Source organism: Carassius auratus, unplaced genomic scaffold (genome assembly GCF_003368295.1).
Source record: "Carassius auratus strain Wakin unplaced genomic scaffold, ASM336829v1 scaf_tig00008633, whole genome shotgun sequence".
NCBI lineage: Eukaryota > Metazoa > Chordata > Actinopteri > Cypriniformes > Cyprinidae > Carassius > Carassius auratus.
In genome coordinates, this window is record NW_020523968.1 from 13,463 (window position 1) to 37,086 (window position 23,624).

General features: G+C 37.1%; 1 protein-coding gene across 3 annotated transcripts; it reads left to right on the forward strand.

Moving 5' to 3' along the window:
* Positions 1-337: 337 nt before the first annotated feature.
* On the forward strand, positions 338-23,029 carry LOC113072238 (calcipressin-3-like). Of its 3 annotated transcripts, none has more exons than XM_026245299.1 (5): positions 338-352; positions 1,585-1,786; positions 18,508-18,681; positions 19,215-19,386; positions 21,503-23,029. In XM_026245299.1, exons 2-5 carry the CDS (start codon positions 1,589-1,591, stop codon positions 21,655-21,657), a joined length of 699 nt encoding a protein of 232 aa, XP_026101084.1. In that variant the 5' UTR covers positions 338-352; positions 1,585-1,588; the 3' UTR covers positions 21,658-23,029. The 3 variants fall into 3 exon arrangements, with proteins under 3 accessions (XP_026101084.1, XP_026101086.1, XP_026101085.1); XM_026245301.1 differs by lacking the exon at positions 338-352 and adding an exon at positions 8,984-9,084 and having other exon boundaries at positions 1,705-1,786; XM_026245300.1 differs by lacking the exons at positions 338-352; positions 1,585-1,786 and adding an exon at positions 8,788-9,084.
* The last annotated feature ends 595 nt before the right edge of the window (positions 23,030-23,624 follow it).

Consider the following 23,624-nt stretch of genomic DNA (forward strand, 5'->3'; position numbering starts at 1 on the left):
AATTAATGTGGTTAAAATTAATATGTCAAAGATAATCCATAACGATTTCTGATGTGATATACCAAAAAGGGCAGGTTAAGTCCTCTGTCACACGTCATCGATCCCTGCTGTCAATCTTCCGCGAACTCGAAGCCGATTGGCTGATCATGAGATAAACCTAAATGTCATTGGTGCTCACTGTCACTTGTCGTTTTGATAGCATTCGACGAATTTACTGTTTAAATGAAAATACGTATTTCTAATTCAGATTAACATTATTTCATCGTTGTATTAAAGTGTATGTGCCGCGGATCTAAAAGTGGATGGCCTCTTGCCCAGACATCGATTTCGAAAACAGTTGCAAAGATTACTGGTAAGTGAGCTATAAAACTTACATTATTATGGTATTATATTTGACTCTGATTTACTTGTTTTGAAATTTTTTCGTCAAATAAAAGTGCAGAATTAATAGACATGTATGTTTATTACAATAATGCTGTCAATGTCATCTTTACCTTTTAAGCATGCTAATCGGTTTGTTATGAAATGTAGAGCAACAGCGATGTTCTGTTATGATGTGTATATTATTCTTTTTTATCGCTATGAATATGCAATACGCATCACACCTTTGCATCCTGTCCAGGTTAGCGAACACACTTTCTATTTTAGACATGATTATAATAAGATTACACTCATAATATACACAATGTAGTCGTGTAACGGCCAGTCGATGGCGCTATACCACCCAGCATCTGAAATCTGAAAGTTAGGCACGTTCACTTGACATTGTGTATCAAGTCACCTTTCATGACATTCCCAAACATTATGACTTTCTTTCTGTGTCAAACACAAAATGAGGCAAGATGTTCACGCTGATAGTTTTATAAATGAAGCATTTTTCTGAACAAAAAAATAAATAAATAATAGTAATTACTATCATACATTTTTACCATGATTTACTTAAGACACCCAACAAATGTCATTCAGTGTAACAATAGCATAAAACAAAAAAAATCTTATCAGGTATGTTTAGAACAAGAATCATTAAATGGCATTAAAAGACTGTATTCAAGGATCACATTACAGCGCCAAAAACCGTTAACTGTAATTTATTTGATCTTTTTCTATCTTTGCCACTATTCTTGAAATCACTAGGTTTTACGTGTTTGTCAGCCAATATATATATATATATCAATCAAATGATTAAAAACCTCTGGCTGACAAATACGTAAAACCTAGTGGTTCAAGGATAGTGGAAAGACAAAAAAATATATATATATATATATATATATATATATATATATATATATATATATATATATTGCCACATGGTCATTGTTATTAATAATCACCTTCCTGTCAGATTATCAGTCATCAGATCTTTAGTAAACGCTGCAAGTGTATTGCAAAAACCAGCACTCACAGATCATGGTTTCACATCATGAACAATATCACACAGATCACATGGAATACTTTTATGTTTTTATGGCATTTTCTCTTTTATAAGTGTTTTACCCATACCAAAAAATATATCCTCGATTGCCTCAACATTTCGACTGGATTGTGTCATTTCATTTGTTCTAATGCTGTCTTCTGGTGGGGCAGTGGAATGATGCGTGGGGGTTGGAAATTGTGGAGCAACAGCTCAGAGGGTCACAGCAGCGATCCCGAAGAGGATGATGAAGAAGAGATGGCGTTCGGAGAGATTGAGGAAGACTCCGAGGAGATGATGGACTTGAGTGATCTACCTACAGCTCTGTTTGCCTGCAGTGTGCATGAGGCCGTGTTCGAGGAGGACAGGCAGAGGGTGAGAACTAATTTTTAAAAAATATTTCTGTTCCCATTTGCATAGTAAAAAAAAAAATCAGCTTATGGAGAAGCAGTACGTTTATACAAAAGTTCACCCCAAAAAAATAAAATTCTGTTACCAAAAGTGTTTTTCTTTTTTCCATTATCAAGTCATCGTCGTTTTGGACCTCACTAACATTGTATCGACAAAAACAGTTCTTCAAAATATATTTTCCAAGAAAGAAAATTCATACAGGTTTGGTAAGACGTTCATTTTTGCTTGAATTCCTTTAAGGGTCTATCTGAGCTTGAGATGAGGCATTGTGGGGTAAAAGGCTTTCTCTCCCACACAACACACTCCGTTCCACAGGCTTTGAGTGCTTGCTAGGTGTCTTGGTCTTTGTCAGAAAAACTCTAGTTTTCCAAATCGGGCATGTTCAAAGCTAATGGAGGTCTTGTGAGCAGTACATTTTAACCTACATTCAGAAGCCCAGCACTTTAAGGCCCCGAGGACAACATCTGACGTTCACACTGCATTGCCTCAGCGTTCATGGAATATTTTTGCTGCCTGTTGAAGCTGTAACCTTTTACCTGAGGAGTGACAGGGACTGAGAAGAGCTTTTACTTCCCCTGTGGTAGAGGAGATAAGCAGAGATGTGATTTCCCAGCAGCGAGAGAGCAGAGTCACTCAGGTCACTGGCTTAAAATAGAGCGTACCTGCTTCCTTCTGAAAACCTCTTGTGCTTCTCTGAAAATATTAAACCTGAATACTTAATTGTTGTGTTGGGAACATAAATGAACATCTTGTTTGTGAACACACTCAGCAGTAGAACTAAAACCTGCTTCCTTATTTTCAGCCTAGTCTCTACTTGTTCTTTGTCTTGATCTCTTGGCATCATATCATGCATTTGATACTTTTTCCCCCCTGAGGTCCATTTATAATATTAGTTAAGGTTTTTATTTTCCCATGTTTTAAACAACTGCATCATTATAAAGCATTATGTTGTGACACAAGGCAACTTGTTCTGAAATGTGCTGTACAAAATGTGAAGGTCAGACTGAAATGATCGGGGAACGGTTTTCTGACATAGAGGGTTTGCTTGACCTCTCCACATTTTTATCTTCAGAAATAATAATATTTTTCCTGCCTACATGTCCTTGCATACTGATCTTGCATGCCCAGCCATCATTTTGTGCGGTGATTGTTAATTATTTCAGGGTTCTGAGACCAGAAATCCAAGAATTTAGGAACAGGTTGTTTTTGCTTAGATTACTGTTCAAAGTTTTTTTTTTTGGTTGTTGTTGTTTTTATACAGTGACACATGATCCTTCAGAAGTCATTCTCATATCCCGATTTACTGCTCAAGAAAAATTATTTATGTTCAATAGAACAGCATTTATTTGAAATATAAATCTTTTGTAACTGTGACACAGTTACACTCATCACAGTAACATTCTAAATGTCTGCACGGTCACTTGTTCACATCTAGACTTCCAAAATCACACATTCAAAAGAAATAAAAGTCTTTACTCTGTATTATAAAATATATATATATAAAAATAATAATTATTAATTTCTTACTTCATCTCTTTATGACCCGGATTTTTAAACGGTAGTATAAATAAAACCTAAAAATAACCATAAGAAAATATTTTGTATAGGTTCCTATTAGGCTGTCACACAAACATCCCTTCAACATTCTTGGAATGTTTTGTCTTGTTTTGAAGAAGTAAGGAACCATTTAGTAAAAGATTTTCCAAGTACAGTAGGTTTAATAAATGGTCTTTTTTCACTGCCATACATTTGTTAGTTCATATTTTTTCATATAATTATTTTTCCTTTTTTTTTAATGAAAATTATTTTTTTTATGCCATAATTACTTTGTACGTTCAGCTGGCCAGTAATATTGCTACACTTATATGCATTCATGACCTGTTAATGAGTACAACTGAGGCTTAGACAAAATTGCCGGGTGTTTGTTATTAATACTAGTAAAAGCGTTGCTTATGTCTTTGTTATTGTGTGAGTGCTTTTTGACTATGAACGTTGGTTCATTTTGTGTATTTGAATAGTATATTTGGTTCATTATCCTGAGGGTAAAAAAGATGGATAAAACAGTAAGACTAGAGGTTACCCATAATGCCTTTCACTCTGTGACCCTGTGTACTGCCCTGAAGATTGTGTGTGTCTTGTACTAATGAGTGCAGTTATCCAGAGCCGCCATGAAACTGTGAGTGACAGTGAAATGATATTTTGGCAATCCCTTTGTACCATTTATCTAGAGACGGGTATTTGAAATCACATTTCTTTCTTGTCAAAACACCTCACAGTTGAAGTGAATGTATTGTACACATCCCTGAGGACTAAAAAGGGCTCTGTCTCTCTTTCTGTTTGAAAAACACAGAAACGCTCTTTACCTTCAGCTCTTGAGATAGACTGAATGTGATCTGTGTCTTTGGGTTGAACTGTGAGCATCTCTGTTGGCAAACAGCTGCTTCAGAAACCAGAGCTTTCACAGACACACCGAACCCACCCACTCACAAATTCTCATTTACTTTGTGTGACTGGCACAAGAGAAGCTTTCTGTTCCTTCTTGCACATATGCATACACACACACACACACACACACACAAAAACACTTTTCATGAGTCTTTAATTTGGTTGCGTCTGGCAGTCTGGCGTTGTTGTTTCATTAAGACTGTTGACCTGCTTTGGTGGCACGTGCCTCAACTCGACTCGCGACCTCTCCTCCCCTCTCTGTCCACTGTGCTGTGCAGTGTCAAAATCCTGCTGCCTGCCTCAGCACTGAGACTCTTCAAGTGAGAGTCGAAACATGTATTCTTAGATTAGAGTCTATAAATAATCTCTTTATAAACTCACCCAAGAGATCAGGTTGTTGAGAATGATGGATTTGATATTCTTGTGATGGCAAAGCTATATTTTTGGTCTTGTGTCACATGAATCTTCAGAAATCATTCTAGTATGCTGATTTGATTCTCATGAAACATTTCTTATTATTATCTATGTTGAAAACAGTTGTGCTGCTTAATATTTTTTGTGGAAACCCCAATACATTTGTTTCAGGATTCTTTCTTTAAGTTACAGTTGATACTAAAACAACATTTGGCCCAGTATTTGTTCCATGTTGCATGTTGTCTTATCCTTTTTTTTTATCATGTTAATAGTTTTGCCTGTTGTTGGGCCATTGCACTTCACTTTGATTTTAACAACATTTTTGTTCATTTTGTACAATAAACAGTTTTGCTGCTGTGTTGGGTCACCACTTGATATCCAATGTAAAACTTGGGTCCTAAAGCAAAACCACCTCCTTAAATGACACATCCGTAGATTATTTATTATATAATAAGATCATAAATAGATATACTGCATTGCTCATTTCAGTGCTGTGGTGAGCAGTCCATGGGCCTGCTGCTGACCCGTTGATGAAAAAGAATTTGCGAAGAGCATAATGAGAATATCATGCTGTTATTATTCAGGACATTATGTGGCTCAATGACATATAGGGGACATTTTGGTGTTGTGTATAAACAAGTTCCAGAGTGGAAAACTCCAGTGCATTGGAAATACTGTAAACTGATCTGTTTTGTATCCTTTTTACCTTTATTTTCTACATGCTGCTTTTTGATTATTTATCTTTTCAGTTATCCTTTTATTTCAGCCTGTCTGTCATATTACCTGACTTGCAGCTTTCTTTTAAATCCATCTCTTCTGCATCCATCCCATATCTGCTGCATCACTTTCTACTCCTCTTTAGTGCCTGCACTCTCCTGCACCTGAACTCTCTCTCTCTCATCTTTCTCTGAATCTCTCTCTATCATTTTTCTCTTTGTGATATAAATAGCTTGCCCTAGTTTGTGATAGCTGCAGAAGTGCCAGGGGCTGGTATGGCAACACATGAGAGAGGTAGACTGGCAGTCTTTACTCATGTACAATTGTAAGTCATGGTGGTGCAGTGTCTCTGCAATGCTGTGTGTGTCTGTGTGTTCTGAGAATGATCCTTCAAAGCATAGTCTCTTGCACAAATTGTCATCTAGAATATTCCTTCAGTGCACTTAAGAGAGTTTCATCATGTTTTGTTTGAAATACAAGTGTGGGAGTGCTTTATTTTGATGTGTGTGATCAGGGCCGCGGGAAGTAATTTTGAACAGGGGGTGCTGTGATTTATTTATTTATTTTTTTATTTTTTTTTTTACAAAAAACCTATGAGCCTATAGGCCTATTTAAAATACATTTTAAAAATATATACATTGAGATTTACTACTTTATTGTCATATACACTTCAGTTCACAGCCAGCAGGGTCTGAAACACACAGACATCAGTTCTCAGATATGCGCAATGCGCTATTAATCTGAAGCAGAAGCAGAATCAGAAATAATAGTTTAAATAATAGTTTAATAATCGAAAATTAATCAAACTTCACAATAACGCTAAAACAATGCAATCGATTTGGCCAGCTGGCTTGAGTCACTGCACGTTTATGTCACACGCAACTCTATTAACTCCAAAATCTTTTTACGCAAACCACAAGGAAATAATCTCTGACTATTTAAGCAATTTGTTTATTGAACAGTTCTCCACATCCATTACGCAAAGAACACACGCACAGTATAAAGCTTTCTGTCTCCATCTCCAACCTTTTTACACAAACCACAAGGAATCTCCGACTATTTAATAGGGCTGGGTAAAAAATAGATTTTTCGATTAATCGTTTTTTAAAATGTGGTCGATTCAAAATCGATTCTCAAAGGCCATGAATCGATTTTTTTCCGTATTTATTTCCGCATACATTGAACGTAAGATTAGCGTTATTCTAATTACAAATCTTCTCCACTATATGTCACCCTCTTATGTGCCTTGTGCGATGTTACCAACTATCATTCATTCATTCATTCAGTTTAAAGCAGTGGTTCCATTTTCTGCAATGTGCGTCAGTTCATGCTCCCGTTCGCGTCTTACAGACTGCATCTTAAAGCCTCTTATACTTTCTGCGTCCTCGAGTCCGCTATGGACCGCTATGCAGGCATGATGTAAACATCGCCATCGGAGAGTGTGTACCCAGTCTGAGCAGACAACCGCGCGGACAGGTGCGCGTGGTCAGTTGTCTTCAAAAGCACAATTGCACATGTTCAGGCAGTGTGAAGAATCCCATTGCCAATCGAACCAATCGGGCCGGGCTCGGGCTTGTGCGGTAAATGAGCGGTCATGTAATGTTTCGATTAGCGCGAGAAATATGCGAAAATGTATGCTGAGTAGTTGAAACGGAGGCTTGCTTCTGACGATTACGTTTTGGTAGCACCAGCAACTAAAGCAAAGTCTGAGGTTTGGAAAAGTTTTGACCATGTTTATAATGAGAATAATGAGTGAATAATGACGCACCATCAGTGAGCGCAGGAGCGCGCTGAAGACATCTACAGTGGATTCAATCATTTTCCTCCACATAAACACTTAGGCCTTACCTAATCTTGGTGAGTAAATGTTTTTCAAATAATAACTAAATATTACTTGAGTCTTAAATGCATAATGTAGACAGAGTAGGCTATATAAGCTAATGTTGTCATTATTATTTTATTATGTCAGCTGCTATGGCGAAGCAAATCCGGCAGAGCCTTTATCTTAATTCATTTCGTTATTGCCAAATACCCATCTTAATTTAGAATTTATCTTAATTAAATTTTTTAAGAAAGACTTGTTTTTATTGGTGCGTTGGTCTATTTATATGCTAAATGAGCCTATACCTTAGGGCTATTTATAGAGTGCTGAGATGTTACGATGTTACAGAGGACTTATTTTATTTCTTTGTTCAAACTTCCAAGTGGCCTATTACGTTAGTCGTGTATAAATTATGTTAAACTATGTATAAATTACTCATTCCTGACAAAAGGCAAAAGAGCTGTGTGCTGCGTACATTTGAATAATGTCGGGTTGTAAATGGGTTTGGGCTTTTAAAAAGCTGTCAATCAAAATGTACGTGTCGGGCTCGGGACATGTCGGGCTTAACTTTTAAGGCCCGATTACAGAATAATAGAAAATCGAATCGAAAATCGAAATCGAATCGAGAATCGAAATAGAATCGATTTGAGAGCTTGTGAATCGAAATCGAATCGATCTGGAACATCTGAATCGATACCCAGCCCTACTATTTAAACGTTATTTAACAGTTCTCCACAACCATTACACAAAGAACACACGAACGAAATAATATTCTCCATCTCCATCCCCACCACCTTAAAAAAATACTATAGTGTACTACTTACAATTGCTTGGCTAGTCAAAGCTGATCCCACACTTGTTGCCAAAAAAAATAAATGTTACAAGCGCGTTACAAATATTTTAATAGGCCTACATTTTTTTTTATCTCCCTCTCATCACTAGGGGGTGCTGCAGCACCCCCAGCACCCCCACTTCCCGCGGCCATGTGTGTGATTGAATAATAACAATGGTTTAATTAGTGTTTTATGTCTGAAAGCAATTTATGGTAAAATTTTAAAGAGACAGTGTAAGAAAAAGTCAGTGAAAAGGGAAAAGGGTAATGGTAATTTTCTGCAGGACATTGGATTTATGGATATTTCCTTTAAAACAACACTGTGTTGCAAAGTATGCGACTTTTGTTCACGTCACGGGCATATGGTAACTTTAAATTTCAAAACACTATTAAATATATTATGATTACATTTACATAATACTTAGAATTAACTTAGCCTATTTAAAATTTTCAAGAATCCCGAACCTTTTGTTTTGTCTTCCTTAAGAGTCTTTCGAGGTCTCTGTGTTCTCTGTGGCACCTGGAACTATTTCCCGTACTGTAATGTAAAGTTACACATCAGAAAAAGCAGGACAACAATGACTGCATAGTTTGTTGGTAAACCCAACCGATCTGCGGCGCTCTGAGTTCGCTTCTCCGAAGAGCGCGCCGTCTGCACATCGGAATAGAGAATCAATCGAAGATGGTGACGTCAATGTGGCGGATGAGCGCTCTGATTGGTCAGTAGGGATGAGCCTGAGCACTGAGAAGCCTTCACGCGCTCACACAACAGCATCTCACAGTCAGAGTCAGCAAGAGAGTTTGAGTCCGTCAGCTCTCCAAGCACACCAAAGACTTTCAGTCTCAAAAAGCCGCACAGATACAAAAGGAAGAGAAAGAAAATAAGAATAGGGTATAAAAGACCAAATTTCTTTCTTTATTTTTTTACAAGCTGCAAAAGAGGGAATGCCATCGATAAACATGAAACTGGAGATGTTGACGCTCATCGCCTGCGATGTAGACACTGAGGTGTTTACGTCCGACAAAATGCAGGTACTACAAGTTTATCTATAAATAAACGAATACAGAAGAAAATAATAGATGCACGCTGTTTATGAACGGTCTGTTTCTGTGCGCGAGGAGCGCTTTCACTGCATGAGCGCGGTCTGTGTGACGTTGCACGCAACAATTCATTGCTTCTCATCGCTGGATTTTTTTCTCAATGAATCCGCAGTTCACATTAACATTCTGCTGCATGCGCACCGATGGCGTCAATGCTCTGAACGACCCTCGATGCGGAGCAGCTCCAGACGGGCTGCGCCACCCGTTTGTATGGACACTTTAAGTTACATGCTTAAAGGGTTAGTTCAAACCATAAATGACAATTATGTAATCATTTACTCACCTTCATGTTGTTCCAAACCCTGTTTGACTTTCTTTTGTCTTCTTTGGAGCAGAATGAGAGCTGTTTCACTTTCATTGTATGCTCAAAAACTGTCAGTCCATTACATTATTCCTAACATCTCCCTTTTCATTTTTTTGGGGGTGGGGTAGGGGGGCTTACTGCACACATACACCCACCATACTGTGATAATCAATGATAAAACTTAGTTTGTTTTGTAATTGATAATGGCACTCAAATTGCATATAGTATTTGTTAGAATTCCTCATTTGGAATTTGTCCAGAAGTAGGGCTCTCAGACACACACTATGTATTCTGGCATGAGCCAGTGCAGTTTTCTACAGTGTGCAACATCGAAAATGCAAAGAGGCATTTACAAGTCAGGAATCATAGATTCAATATTTAGGACTGTATTTGTAGGTACATACAAGTCTGCACCTTTCTAGCACCTTTCTGTTACATCTTGACTCACTTAAACAAGCGAGCAAATGCTCAAATGTTTTGGATGGAAATGCATGTATGGTGTTTCTGACAATTGCTCAAATGAGTGGCAAAGGAGGCATATGATACTAAATTAAATAAGTGCCAATGAGCATGCAGTGTCAAGTTGTCAACCTAGTTTATTTGTTTTCCATGTTTGGTCAGTGTTTCTGTGCCATAAACTGCAAATAGAGGGGCACTCAGACAAAAAGACAGGTGTTTGTGCAGTTACTGCAGAGGCTGCAATGGCTCTGCTTTCCCTGCAGTGTTTCTGAGTGAGAAAAGACAGGAGGGAAAGAACACAACTTAAAAAATGTATTAAGAAAATTGTGTGTATTGGTTCTAATCTGGGTTTTTGGCTCGGTTTGAGTGCACAGGAGATTATAAAATACAGCACGTGGGCTACAGTCACTGATTACACTGATCTCTGCACGACAGCTTGGTTTTGTTTTTTTCTTTTTCTTTTTTATCTGGTGCTCAATGTTTATTCATTTAGTATTTGCTCTGGAATTCTCATTGGACAGGAGCATTGAAAATTCACTGAAGGTGTGTTAGAAATAGATAATGTAGTCATCTGAAGCTTTAACTGGTAAAATGACGTATAGGTTCACACAGTTGGTTAACTTTTCATCTACATTTGTCAGACTTGTTAGTGGAACAACTGGGATCTGAGTGCATTCATTGGAACAGGTGTGGCCTACAATATGTGTGTGTGTGTGTGTGTGTGTGTTCAGTGGAAAATGATGTGCTATGGAAAATATGCAGACATCAGCACATTCAATCTGAAGGTTATGGGCAGGACTCTCAACATTCACGCATAACCGCACACATACACGTCCCCTCTAACACATTGATGTCATGTTTTTTGAAGCGATAAACATGTGACTTTTAAAGTTTTACTGGATTTTGGTGTGTTTGTATTTTACTTTGCACTGATTCCCTTAAGCAGGAGTTAATATCCATCAGGCATGATCAGTAGAGTTAGTGTGCATTGAAGCTGTCAGAACTTGCCACCAATCAATGTTTTTTATTTGTTTATTCTGTCTTTTTAGCCATCTGTGATCTGTATGTCACTGAAAGGTGGTTGCATGGCAGTCAGTGATCTAGGTTTGTTTTCAAGCCGAAGTGACACAGGAATTGAAGAGTTCTGAAGTGACAGATCTACTCCATGTGCCATTAAGCAAAGCATTTAACCCCAGTGGCTCCCATGAGAGGCTTTCCTTACAATAAGTATGCTATATAGCTCTTTGCAAGAAAGCTAAATTACAGGTAATAATGGTCACGACAAGGAGTATTTTTGGAACAGAAATACTCCTTCAAACGTACAACTTAATTTTTGAAACTTTGTCCATGTTTAGCATGGGAATCCAACTCTTTAACAGTGTAAAAACTCAGTATGCATGAAATAGCATTTCACCCCCCCCCCCTTTAATCAATAGGTCAGTAACATGATGCTAATTTTATTGTGCCCTGTTAATGTTTTGAATACACCTAATTTGTAATGAGCATATTGTTAATTTCTGAATTATATTTTTTAGGGAGAAATAATCATGTTCGTAATGAAAAGAAAGCAGTATTTAAAAATTGTTCAAAAAACAACAACAAAAACATAAGACACTTAAATAAATAAATAAAGGGATATACATAAACACAAAAATGTAATCGTTTTTATGAAAGAATAATTCCTTATTACTGTCAAAAAGAAGAAAAAAAATTTATAACTTTTAAATTAATGATTAGGATGCATATACTCAAATTCGTTTGTTCAAGAGCTAGGAAAATGAAACCTTTTTTTACAGATTTTGATTTTGGACTAACTAAAATCAAATTCTAGTATTCTCAAATTGGCGAATTAATGCCCAATTTATCGACCTAGCAGATTCATCTCTGTCTAGAGTAGATGTTAGAACAAATGGCACTCTAGCTGCAAGAATGAGTGACAGCTAAAACTGAAGGTAGCACAAGGCTGAAGCATAGCTGGATCAGGTTCTGCTCAGGTAGGTAACAGGATCTGACCTTTGGCAGGTGGGGAGGCTGAAGCCTGCAGCCTGAGATATAGCCCTGCAATAGCCATGCTAGGACTGTATGACTCTCACTCTTTCTCTCTCTCTTCACTCATCTAAGATGGACTGATAGATGGATGAAACCAAAAGATGGATGGAGGAGAGGAGGTTAGATACATCTGTAACCCAAGTGCACAAGCAGAGCTCAGATGTCACTCTGAAAGGTTAAAGGCATTCATAGGTAATGATGACGTTAGACAAAAGGCTGCAGGCCACCCTCTTGTGTCTGTTTTCCTGTGGGTCGGGTTACCAGCCGACACAGTCTGCACCTTCTCCTAGCACTTCAAACAACCTTCCTGAATCTTCAGCGCATGGGGACATTAGAGCCAGTCCCTTTGTGGGAATACACATCTACTGTTGTGACAATGCGCCATATTATGCAACAGTGGTCAAAGAATAAAAGCTATATTCTATAGGGTGGCAAATAGTGTTTCTGATACTTGTATATTGGGGTTTGTATGTATGTTTGTAAAAGGCTCCTTAATCATCTTCTAACAAGGTCACATGTGAAGGTCAGTACATGTAATCAGTGTGTTGGTGCAGAAGAAACGGGCAGGAATAAAGATCTGAGTAACTTTGACAAGGCCCGACAACTGGGTCAGAGCATCTCTGAAACAACGAGGCTTCTGGGTGCTCCTGATCAGCGTTTGTAAGAACCTATCAAAACTCAAAAAATGGCCCGAAGAGTGACAAACCACAAATTAGTGACAGCATGTATAAGCTGTCCAAGGCTAATCGATGGTGGAAGTCTATGTGGCAACAATTTTAATAATGTGCCTGAGTAGGTGCAGACTACTCACTTTTTCAGGAATGGTTTCAAGAAAGAAAATGAAGAGTTCAAGGTGAGCTCCAAATTCTTAAGATGTTAATCTGATTGAGATTCTGTGGGATGTGTTGAACCAACCAGTCTAATCCACTGTGGCTCAACCTCGCAACTTAAGGACATGAAGGATCTGCAGCTAACGTCTTGGCGCCAAATATCACAGGACACTTTCAGGAGTCTTGTAAAGTCCATGGCTTGGCAAGTCAGTGCAGTTTTGGTAATATACAAGGAGAATCACCACAAAAATAATAATAAGACAAGCTTCTCATAGTCATCATTTGTCAGATACCATTCTATAAATATCTTGATTGAATTCCATATTGAAGGAAAATCAGTCTGCTTAGTCAACACAGGTTTTACAGATATCCGAAATTCCCATAAGGGCATGGAATTCTGGGATGAATATCACAGCCCCCATCTCTGAGCTCTGGAAAATCCTCCGGGTCTTTTTCATCAGGTCTGTAAATTGGATTTGTTCCCTACCATTGATTCTAGTATAAAACCACAACAGACCTGAATGATGGCACCAATTCCACCAGAGCCAATCAGAGTGACAGCATTTGTTTAGTTTTTTTTTTAACTCAGTGCGGATAACACTGAGGGAAAACAGTTCCCTCTGCATTCATAGCACTTGTGATGAATTGCTTCTGCCACTTACAGAGATTTCCTGTCACTGAAGGTCAGGGATCAGCTTTTTTTGTGCAAAACTGTTTTGTGCCTGGTGAGTTAGCACCCCATGCACAGAGCGGTTGCTTGGATGAATGACTCGTGTGATATTATGATAACCTTAAGATTATGTTTTCTGGGTTGGTCCTCCTGTTTCCAGACTTTTTGGACAAAGCCTTGATTTAAGGCAGCAAAAGTTCACTCATTATTTACTGACAGGCCAAACAATGGGCAGCTGAATTATGGGAAACCAGTTGTGAGGCAATGTGATGAAATTTGTCCATCTCTCGAGTTTAGTGTGTGTTTTTGTCTATATTTAGGAATTTGTAGTTGTAGTACAGTGATTCTTTGAATCCTGCTCCAGTCTGTTTCACCCAAGGGCTCTTTGATTGGTGGCTAGTCATCAGGGTTGTGTAACATCAGCTGGGTAATTAAAAACATCACCCACTCGTTTAACGGATTAATCTTCTTAATTATCTATGGTTCTATTCTCAGCCCAAAATCATGCTAGCATCCTAGTGCAACATATGCCCCAGATTCTTGGGACATTCTAGCTTTTTAGTGGCTTTCTATATTGAGTACATGTGTGCCGCTTGTCCTAAAGTCACTTTCTGAGGAGACTAGTATGAGATCAAGAGGATAAGTACACTGAGCAGTGCAGTGTACAAGGGCTGGTGATCACATACAAATCATTGTGATATATTCACAATCATTTAGCTGACTATATTTATTTAGGCAGTAGTCTCTTGACTAGTATTTTCAATACTGTGTGTGTGTGTGTGTGTGTGTGTGTGTGTATGTATATATATATATATATATATATATATATATATATATATATATATATATATATATATATATATATATATACATACATACATACATACATACATACATACATACATACATAGAGTACAGACCAAAAGTTTGGACACACCCTCTCATTCAAAGAGTTTTCTTTATTTTCATGACTATGAAAATTGAAGAGTCACACTGAAGGCATCAATATGTCATGTCATATTTCTAGGTTCTTCAAAGTAGCCACCTTTTGCTTTGATTACTGCTTTGCACAGTCTTGGCATTCTCTTGATGAGCTTCAAGAGGTAGTCACCTGAAATGGTCTTCACTTCACAGGTGTGCCCTGTCAGGTTTAATAAGTGTGATTTCTTGCCTTATAAATGGGGTTGGGACCAACAGTTGTGTTGTGCAGAAGTCAGGTGGATACATAGCTGATAGTCCTACTGAATAGACTGTTAGAATTTGTATTATGGCAAGAAAAAAGCAGCTAAGTACAAGAAAATAAGTGGCCATCATTACTTTAAGAAATGAAGGTCAGTCAGTCCAAAAAATTGGGAAAACTTTGAAATTGTCCCCAAGTGCAGTCACAAAAACCATCAACCGCTACAAAGAAACTGGCTCACATGCGGACCGCCCCAGGAAAGGAAGAGTCACCTCTGCTGCGGAGGATAAGTTCATCCGAGTCATCCAACAAATGTACAACCAAAGACTTGCAAGATGACCCGATGAAAGGAGGAAAACTATTTAAATGCAGTGTGTAAGAAGAACACTAGACGAGTATGGCCTTCATGTTGAGACATCTTGATGAATACCATTCTTGATCAAGAAGAACAAAAGACTTGTTAAAATTAATCTGTGTAGACCTGGAGCTCTGGAGGAATGCTTTATGAAGTGATGTGACCAAACAGGAATTTTTTGGGCCCATGGATTAGCGGTATGTCTGCTGCAAAAAAGGCAAAGCTCATAAGAAGAAGAACACCATCTCCATCCTCAAACTTGGAGGTGGATCAGTCCTGTTATGGGGTTTATTTACTGTCGCAGGAAGTGGAAGTCATGACTGAATGAAGGACATCATGGATTCGTTGAAGTATCCAAGAGTATCAGGTCATTTTGACAAGAATTGTGATGCCTTTGGTGCCAAGACTGAAGCTGATGATCAATGGACTTTCCTGCAGGACAGTCATCCCAAAGTACACATCCAAATCTACTACTGCTTGGTTCAGTGATCAGTTCTAAAATGAACTTAAGAGGCCTGTTCAGTCTCCAGGCTTAATTCTCATTGCAAATATCTGGTTGAATTTGAAGAAAGCAGTGGCAATGTGAAAACCAAAGATTATCCGTAATCTGGAAGCTTTTTCAGGCGAGGAATGGGCCAATACTGTAGTAGAGAAGTGACAGAAGCTTCTAAACACTTACAGACAGCGTTTATTGATGATTTTAAAGAATAAAAGATTTGGCACAAAGGAGGTTGAATAATTTTGAACATGAATGTTTAGAGCCAATTTGAAATTCATCATGATTCATCAATATTCCATTCTCATAATCACTCAAAAGTGTATTAACAAACTTTCTCTAATATTTTACTGATGCCCTTGTTGAATTATTTTCATAAAGTGTTATTCTCCGCTGCAAAATGTTTTGCAGGTCGAGGGGGTTGAATCATTTTGATTGCAACTGTATGTGTTTTGCTCTTTCTAATTTTTAAGTCCACTTCGCAACAATGGCTGTAATAAAAAAAAAAAGATCTTCCTCTTTTTAGAAAAAAATCACAGTGACCAATCAGTGCTAAAACCATACTAAACTTTACTATATAATTTCTTATATTTACAAGTCTTAGAGAATTATAAAGATAGTAGAAATGAACTCAGACACGTCAGATGTTTCACCATTCATTACATATTGAATGCAGCATGAGCAGAAATGAGTGAATTTAGTCAGCTGTATATACAACTGTACATTGTATATCACAGACAGAAAGATATATCATTCATGTGTTTTTGCCTGCAGTTTACAAAGAATTCAATAGATTTCAGTCGGATAGTCCACATATATTTTACTCTCCTCTGTCTCTCTCTACTGACTTTCTCAAATGATTCGCTCATTCTAAGGCTGATGATACACAGGACAACTTTTTAAGCAATGTTGCCGCCAACAGGCGAACAGATGAGACACAGGGCCCATGACCAATCTAACATGTTTTTTTCACAGAGGAATAGAAACCTCTTCAAAACATTCCATCAAAAATGACTACAGGAGAAATAATAGAAAGTTTTTATTTTGCTCTCACTTGGCTGCATTCAAATAAAAAAAACTAAATGAATTAGATGGTTCTTTTAATTTCAAAGTGATAAAAAAGAATTAACATATTGTATGATTATTTTAATCAGCCTAATGAAGTATTTTAACTCTTGCTTTTTCTGTTCTGTTGGGGTGTGAAAGTCTGCAAGTTGTTTTTTTTCCTTCCACATTGCAGTTTTCCATCAGTAGTTATAAATGTTTCTCTCTGCCCTCCTTCAGAGCAGACCACAATGATCTCATGTGTCGCCACCTGTTTATTCTTTCCAGGCAGGTAAAAGGTGTTAAATACATGTGATTTGAAGTGGTGTGAAGTGAACCAAAACACACACACACACACACACACCTGTGCTGTTGCATAACAGTTACATAGGCCTTACATCACACGAGTGTCCTGAACACTTATCTGCGATGCTGCTTTGAAAAGGGTCCTGTCTCCTGCCTGTGAACTGTTTGTATCTGGTGTTTACTGGATGCTGATGTGGTCTTTGAAGTTTTGCTGTAGTGTTTGACTGTCCATCAACCAGCAGCACATTGAGAGAAAAAACCTCAGATCTTCTCTTTTGATGCTGGGCCATCATAATTAGATAAATTATATATTTATATATTTAATATATAATTTCTTACTTAGGGATGCACAACATATTAATACCATATGAAATAAAAAAAATCTTTAAAAACAAGTTGTTAATTAATTAGTAATTAAATCAATTAACTATTTAACTAATACTGTTAAATGTAATCAAAATACTCCAAATACTTATTCATTGTTCATACTGTACATTTGAATTTTCCTTTTAGTTATTATTTTTAATTTCTTTTCTCAAAGTAGAATATCTTTTTAATATCCACCACACAATTAATATAATTATCTTCTTATTTGTATAGGCAAGAATTGTAATATTATGGTTCCCTTGCATCAATACTTTTATCAGTATTTGTTTTATTTTTGTTTATTTCTTTCTTTTAATTCATTTATGCATGTATGCATTCATATTTTACAGTTTAATGTAGAAAGCAGGTCATCACGGTATGTGTCCTTATCTCCACAAATCTGATTTCAACATCACTAAACTAAAACTACTTTGCACAGGTCAGCATGTTAATCTTTATTATCTTTCATTCTTCTTAAAAGGCATTTTACATGCCACACACGCTCTCCCTTATACACACAAACACACAAAAAGCTGGCGTGTCATGAAGGCGGATGTCCACTCCTTCCACCCGGGTAGTGTGTAAGTCTACACCGCCTGTAGGAAACACTCAAAGCTGTGCATGAATTAGTGATTGACACATCCCCTCTTGATACAAAACAAACCTTCTCTGTGTGTGGGAACAGAAGGACGGAAGTGCAAACACAAACTGGACAATGCTCCATATGTACAGCAAAAATTATTCTTAAAATTTCATATTCAGTTTATTCAGATTGTAGTTTTATTCATAGAAATTAAACACCATCAGATCTTTTGTCTTATTATGAATTTTTCTTTTGTGTTATCTAATTAATATTAGATTTTGCACTTTGGCGCAAAAGTGCAAAAAAATCTAATTTATATCAAAACAAACATACAGTATCAAACAATACACATTTATAACAACAGTTAATAAGCCACACCAATTTATCACATCAGTATAATGAATATAGATGATGTGTGGTGTAAATCTATAAACTTGTTTTAGTATCCTTGAATTAACATTTTGTTTTATTTGCTTCCTGTCACCGTTCTCTCTTTATTTGCTCCATCAGCACAGTAAAGGTCACACTTCATATTTCAACTGCCCCCTTCTATTCAGGCCATCCAAATCAGCACCATGCTTCTAGGGCACAGGAGAGCACAATGCTAGTTTTATAATAACACAGATGCTAAAAACATCTGCAGAATCATGAAAGTTATTTCATGCAAAACCAGAGCCGTTCTGAATTGTGTTTTGTTTGTGATTCTCCTCAGGAGCGGTTTGAGGCTCTGTTCAGGATCTATGATGATCAGACGACCTTCCAGATGTTCAAGAGTTTCAGAAGAGTTCGGATCAGCTTTAGCACTCCAGAGGCTGCTGCGCGTGCACGCATTGAGCTCCATGAATCTGATTTCAACGGCACTAAACTAAAACTGTACTTCGCACAGGTCAGTCCTTTACTTTTTATTGTGTTTAATTCTTCATTAAAGGAATAGTTCATTCAGAAATTCAAATTCAAATTAAATTAGTCCATACGCCTTATATTCAAATGCTATAAAGATATATTTCCAATACAGACTGAAATATACAATTCTGTTCAAAATGTTTGGTGTCAGTAAGAATTCTTTGAAATCTCATTTTAAGGCTGGATTTATTAAATATTACTACAATTTAAAATATTTTTTAAATATCCTGCGTGTGTTTTATTCAGAACACACAGACAGACTCCTCTCAATGATTCTGTGTATTTGTGTTTCTCTGTGTGGAAGTGCGGATATGATCTAGGACACCGTGTGTCTTTTGAAAAGTAAAAGAATAGCCTGTTTCCTTCAGACTATGGTGAGAGTATTCCTTCAAATCAATTAGATCTGGGACTGAACTGTGCTGTTTTTGGATGTATTTAATTTAGAGCCGTTTTTTCTTTTATTGTTTAGTCTTGTTTTGTGCTTTACCACCCCATCTTTTTTCTCTCTGGCCACAGGTGCAGAACTCAGGGGACGATGTGGACAAGACATACCTTGCCCCACCTCAACCTGTCAAGCAGTACCTCATCTCTCCACCTACGTCCCCACCTGTGGGATGGAGCCAGAGTGAAGATGCCACACCAGTGATCAACTACGACCTGCTGTGTGCTGTGGCCAAACTGGGACCAGGTACAAGACACACACACAGTCATCATAGAAGCATATTCCACTTATTCCCATCCGTACAAACAAGCTGTGCTGAGTGTACGTTCTCTAACCATCCTCACTGACTCAAACATTCATTTTCACACCAACAGTCGATAAAGTGACCCAAAAGCATTTGGAGTTATTATATTTTCTTAAAAAGTGTGCCTGTGCTTTTTTGTGAAGAGTGTTTTTTGTTTATTTATTTATTTGTTTTTTATTTATGTTATGCTGGTTGCTGTCAACTGATAATATATAATATAACAAGATCTTAAAGGACATCTATATATTTATCACTTCCCGAATGTGGTAAGTGTCTTCTATAGGTTTATTTCGAGTGTATATAGATCTTAAGATGTTCATTTCTGTCAGGCACTGGATGCAATGAACCTAGGATATGTAATGATAAACTGAGAATCAGTGTTAGAATTTTTAATGTATTTGAAAAAATGTCTTGACCGAGGCTGCATTTATTTGATACAGTAAAAAAGGTGATCTATTGAAATATTATTACACTTTTAAATAACTCTTTTCTATTTTCAGGTATGTTAAAATTGAATGTTAAAATACGATCAACCTCATTGACTAGTTGTATTTAGTGTTCATTTGTGCTTTCATGAAAGCTATTATGCAGTGTTACTGAGAAGTTCAAGAATTGTATATGGGGGGGTCCCAGAATTGGAAAATGTTGATAATCCCTGATTTCAAATTCAATGACACTGATAAATTTTTAAATGTGACTGCATATCCCATCTTCTTCACCATCTCCTGAAATCTCTCTACTGTATTATAAATTAAAGTGGCAAGAAGGCTACAATTATATTAAAAGGATGCTGAATTGTAAAAGATAATATATGTTATCAACTAATGTGTAAATGTGATAAAAATTTGTTTAAATCTGAACTGTAATGGGTGGCAGCAGTTAACAGATAAAGGGTTTTCCTCTCGTGTGTGTGTGTCTGCTCCCCCTGCTGGTACACATCACATCACATCACACACACTGACTTCCTGCCATGACAAAGCTCGTTATTAGGATATCATTCTGTTTCTAAGTGTTTGTGTGTTCTCAATGGTGGTGCTCTCTTTTTTACTAACTGTTATAAACTTTTAATGGGTTTCAAATATCATATTATTTCTTTGCGAGAGGACATTTATCTGGACATTAATTTACATAATGTCAACCTGATGCAGAAGAGATGGCAAAAACAATAACACAAAAACGTATTCTTCATATCTGGATCAAGTTATCTGGCTTGATATGACTTAATCCTGGACTGTTACGCTCTTTGAAGCTCATAAGAGTTGTCTTATAGCAACAAGCCCATACGATAAAACATGCTTAGTATTATGTTTATTTGACGTAAATGGGATCAAATCAATAATGAGGTGAAGTCTGTCCCACTGGATAATTGTAACTAGTTAGATGGAATTTCTACATTTAAGGGTATATTATTGTTGTTAATGATAGATAGATAGATAGATAGATAGATAGATAGATAGATAGATAGATAGATAGATAGATAGATAGATAGATAGATAGATAGATAGATAGATAGATATTATTATATATATTATTATTAATAATAGATTTATTACTATTATATATAGCCTGTGTTGAACTAGAGGCATAAATTAATTTTGTATAACATTATTTATTATTATTATTATTATTATTATTAATTACAGACAAATTTCCTATGGCTTTAGGGTTAATTTTACATCATAGTTTACATTAGGTGTACAGTTTGTCCAAGCAATGAAAAGAACGTTTTTCTTTCTCCTGTTCTTGGGTAGTTCTTGTTTAACAATTTTTTGCGATTGTTGTCAGTATTTAATAGGTCAACATTTGGTTCAATAGACAGTGCAAACATGACGTGTGTAGAAGGTCCGGGAAAATATTTGTACGAGTTTTCAGGCAAGTTAAAAATGTCCTACCCACAGAATGGATTACACCAATGATAAAAAAAAAAAAAAAAAGTTGATCGCTAAATTCCAGACATATTTGGCTGGGAAGGAAGTCTTGAGTTCTGAAACAAACTGCGTGGTTTTTTAGTGTGTCAATTAAATTCCAAAGTTCTTCATCTTCTATCTGTCTCTCAAGGTGAGAAGTACGAGCTGCATGCGGGTACAGAGTCCACTCCTAGCGTGGTGGTCCATGTGTGTGACAGTGAAAATGAGGAAGAGGAAGAAGCCCGGCCAAAAACCAAGATTGTCCAGACCCGACGCCCTGACGGTCCCCCGAAAGTCTACAACTAAAACCTTTGGCACATTTTACACGTTTTTCTCTCTGTGTCTCTTTCTCTCATCCAGGAAGAGGCAAGCTTTATTTCAATAACAAAAAAAGCGAAACTAAGAAATGGATGGATTTGGAGGGGTGCCCCGTGCACAGGTGACGTGTGGTGTTCTGAACCGGACTCATGGACCGAACACACTGTCTCACTGCTGCCTCACGGGACAGCCAGGGGCCGATGAGCTTGCAACCCCCCTCTCACAATCATAGCACTTTCATTCCCTCATTTAGAGTCTTTGTACTGTATCACAGAAGAGCAGTAATTGTATTTAACAGTCGTAGAAGTAGGTTGCATTTAAACTTTGTTACTGTTTGTCACTTTAAATGATCATCAAAGAAAATAATGCTTTAAAAAAGGGAGCAGACCTGTTCTGTTCCTCCGTTTCTCTCTCGACAGCCGTGTCCGTGTTTATCTCCATAACGGTCAGGTTGGCACACCTGCAGAGGTGCCGCGCAGCTCGCTGGGATTGTGACCCGTGTGCATTTATGCCTGTTCATACCATGCTAGAATGGGATGACGAGTTGTTTAATGGAAATGGTAAGAACGAAGGTGTCGCCTGAAGTGTTTCTGTCATGTTGGTTTTGACGAGAAGGTGTTTAATAAGTTAGATGTGTATTATTCTTACTGTGTATTTGATACTACACATTTTTGCATGCTTACTGGCGTATTTTACACTCTATGTTAAAGCAACTTTAAGCATATCTGATCGCTGTCTTTCAGAGTGAGTGGCCTTGGAAAGGGAAGAAACAGTTGTCAGGTGTAAAGTTCAACATTTTGTACTTGTATAGCGCATCATTCACTTGCAGGCCAGACAAACAATTAGGAAAAAGCACATGATTTGGGTCTTGGTTTTACATCATCTCTGTTTGGTGTGCTTCTCACTTTGTATTGTTAAGCACTGAGAATGTTTAGTGTTATTCATATCTTTGTAGATTTACTGAATCTACATTGACCTGTTTGTTTGGAAATAAAAACAGTGTGCCGAGTGACCTGGCCCAGAACCACTGTGTCAACACTTGACTACTGTCATGTCAAGGTTAATTGTTAAGTTATGTATTTTGCATTGACAGATAAAAAAAATCACAGAAAAATGAAAATTCTGTCATCACTTACTTATTTACTCATAAACCTCCACTGTGTTAATTCATACCAGAATGTTAAAAACAGATGAAAATGGATGGACGAAAATGTCATTTAAAGTGTGTTTTAGTAATAATGTACAGTCAGTGAAGTAGGATGCAATGTTTGACCATCAGATTGAGGATTGCAGAGAGGTTTGTCATGATGGTGGTTAAATTAGCCTTATAAAAAAGTCACATTTTAGTCACACAAAAAAAGAACAGAAAGAAAAAAGTTAAATACTGAGTAATATTCAGTCATATTTTGAAATATGATATCATGATGATGTAATCACATTAAAAAGAAATAACTGTGATGTTCATGTGACTTTATAAATTGCCTTGCTCCCGTGCTTACATGTGAGAAAATGATTTCAAGTGTTTTGTTTAAAAGCCAATCCTGCAGCGATGAATGACTTCTTTAGCAAATAACGTAATAAAGAAAACAAATCTATCAGAATTTAACTTTTTTTATTTTGTACTTCGGCATGCTGTGACTTTTCCATAGATGCAGTCTTCCTGTTTGTATCTCACTCTGAATGCAGCCCTTTTTCTCTTGCCCGTTTCATCCTGTTGTGTTTTCAGGTGTTAAGGCGAGAAACATGGTGAACAACGCTCTTTTGAGTTATTGATAACCAGCATGAACAAATGTTTTGGACTCTTTGAGTTTTGTGTGTGTTAGCCTTTAAGACAAAAGGAAGAGGTGACCTATATGAACACAACAAGCAAATTTGTAAGATAAGCCTGTCATTGGCAGCATAATGTATTGTTATTTTTACTGTCTTTGAGGCTGTTGTTGCAGTTACTTTGTGTC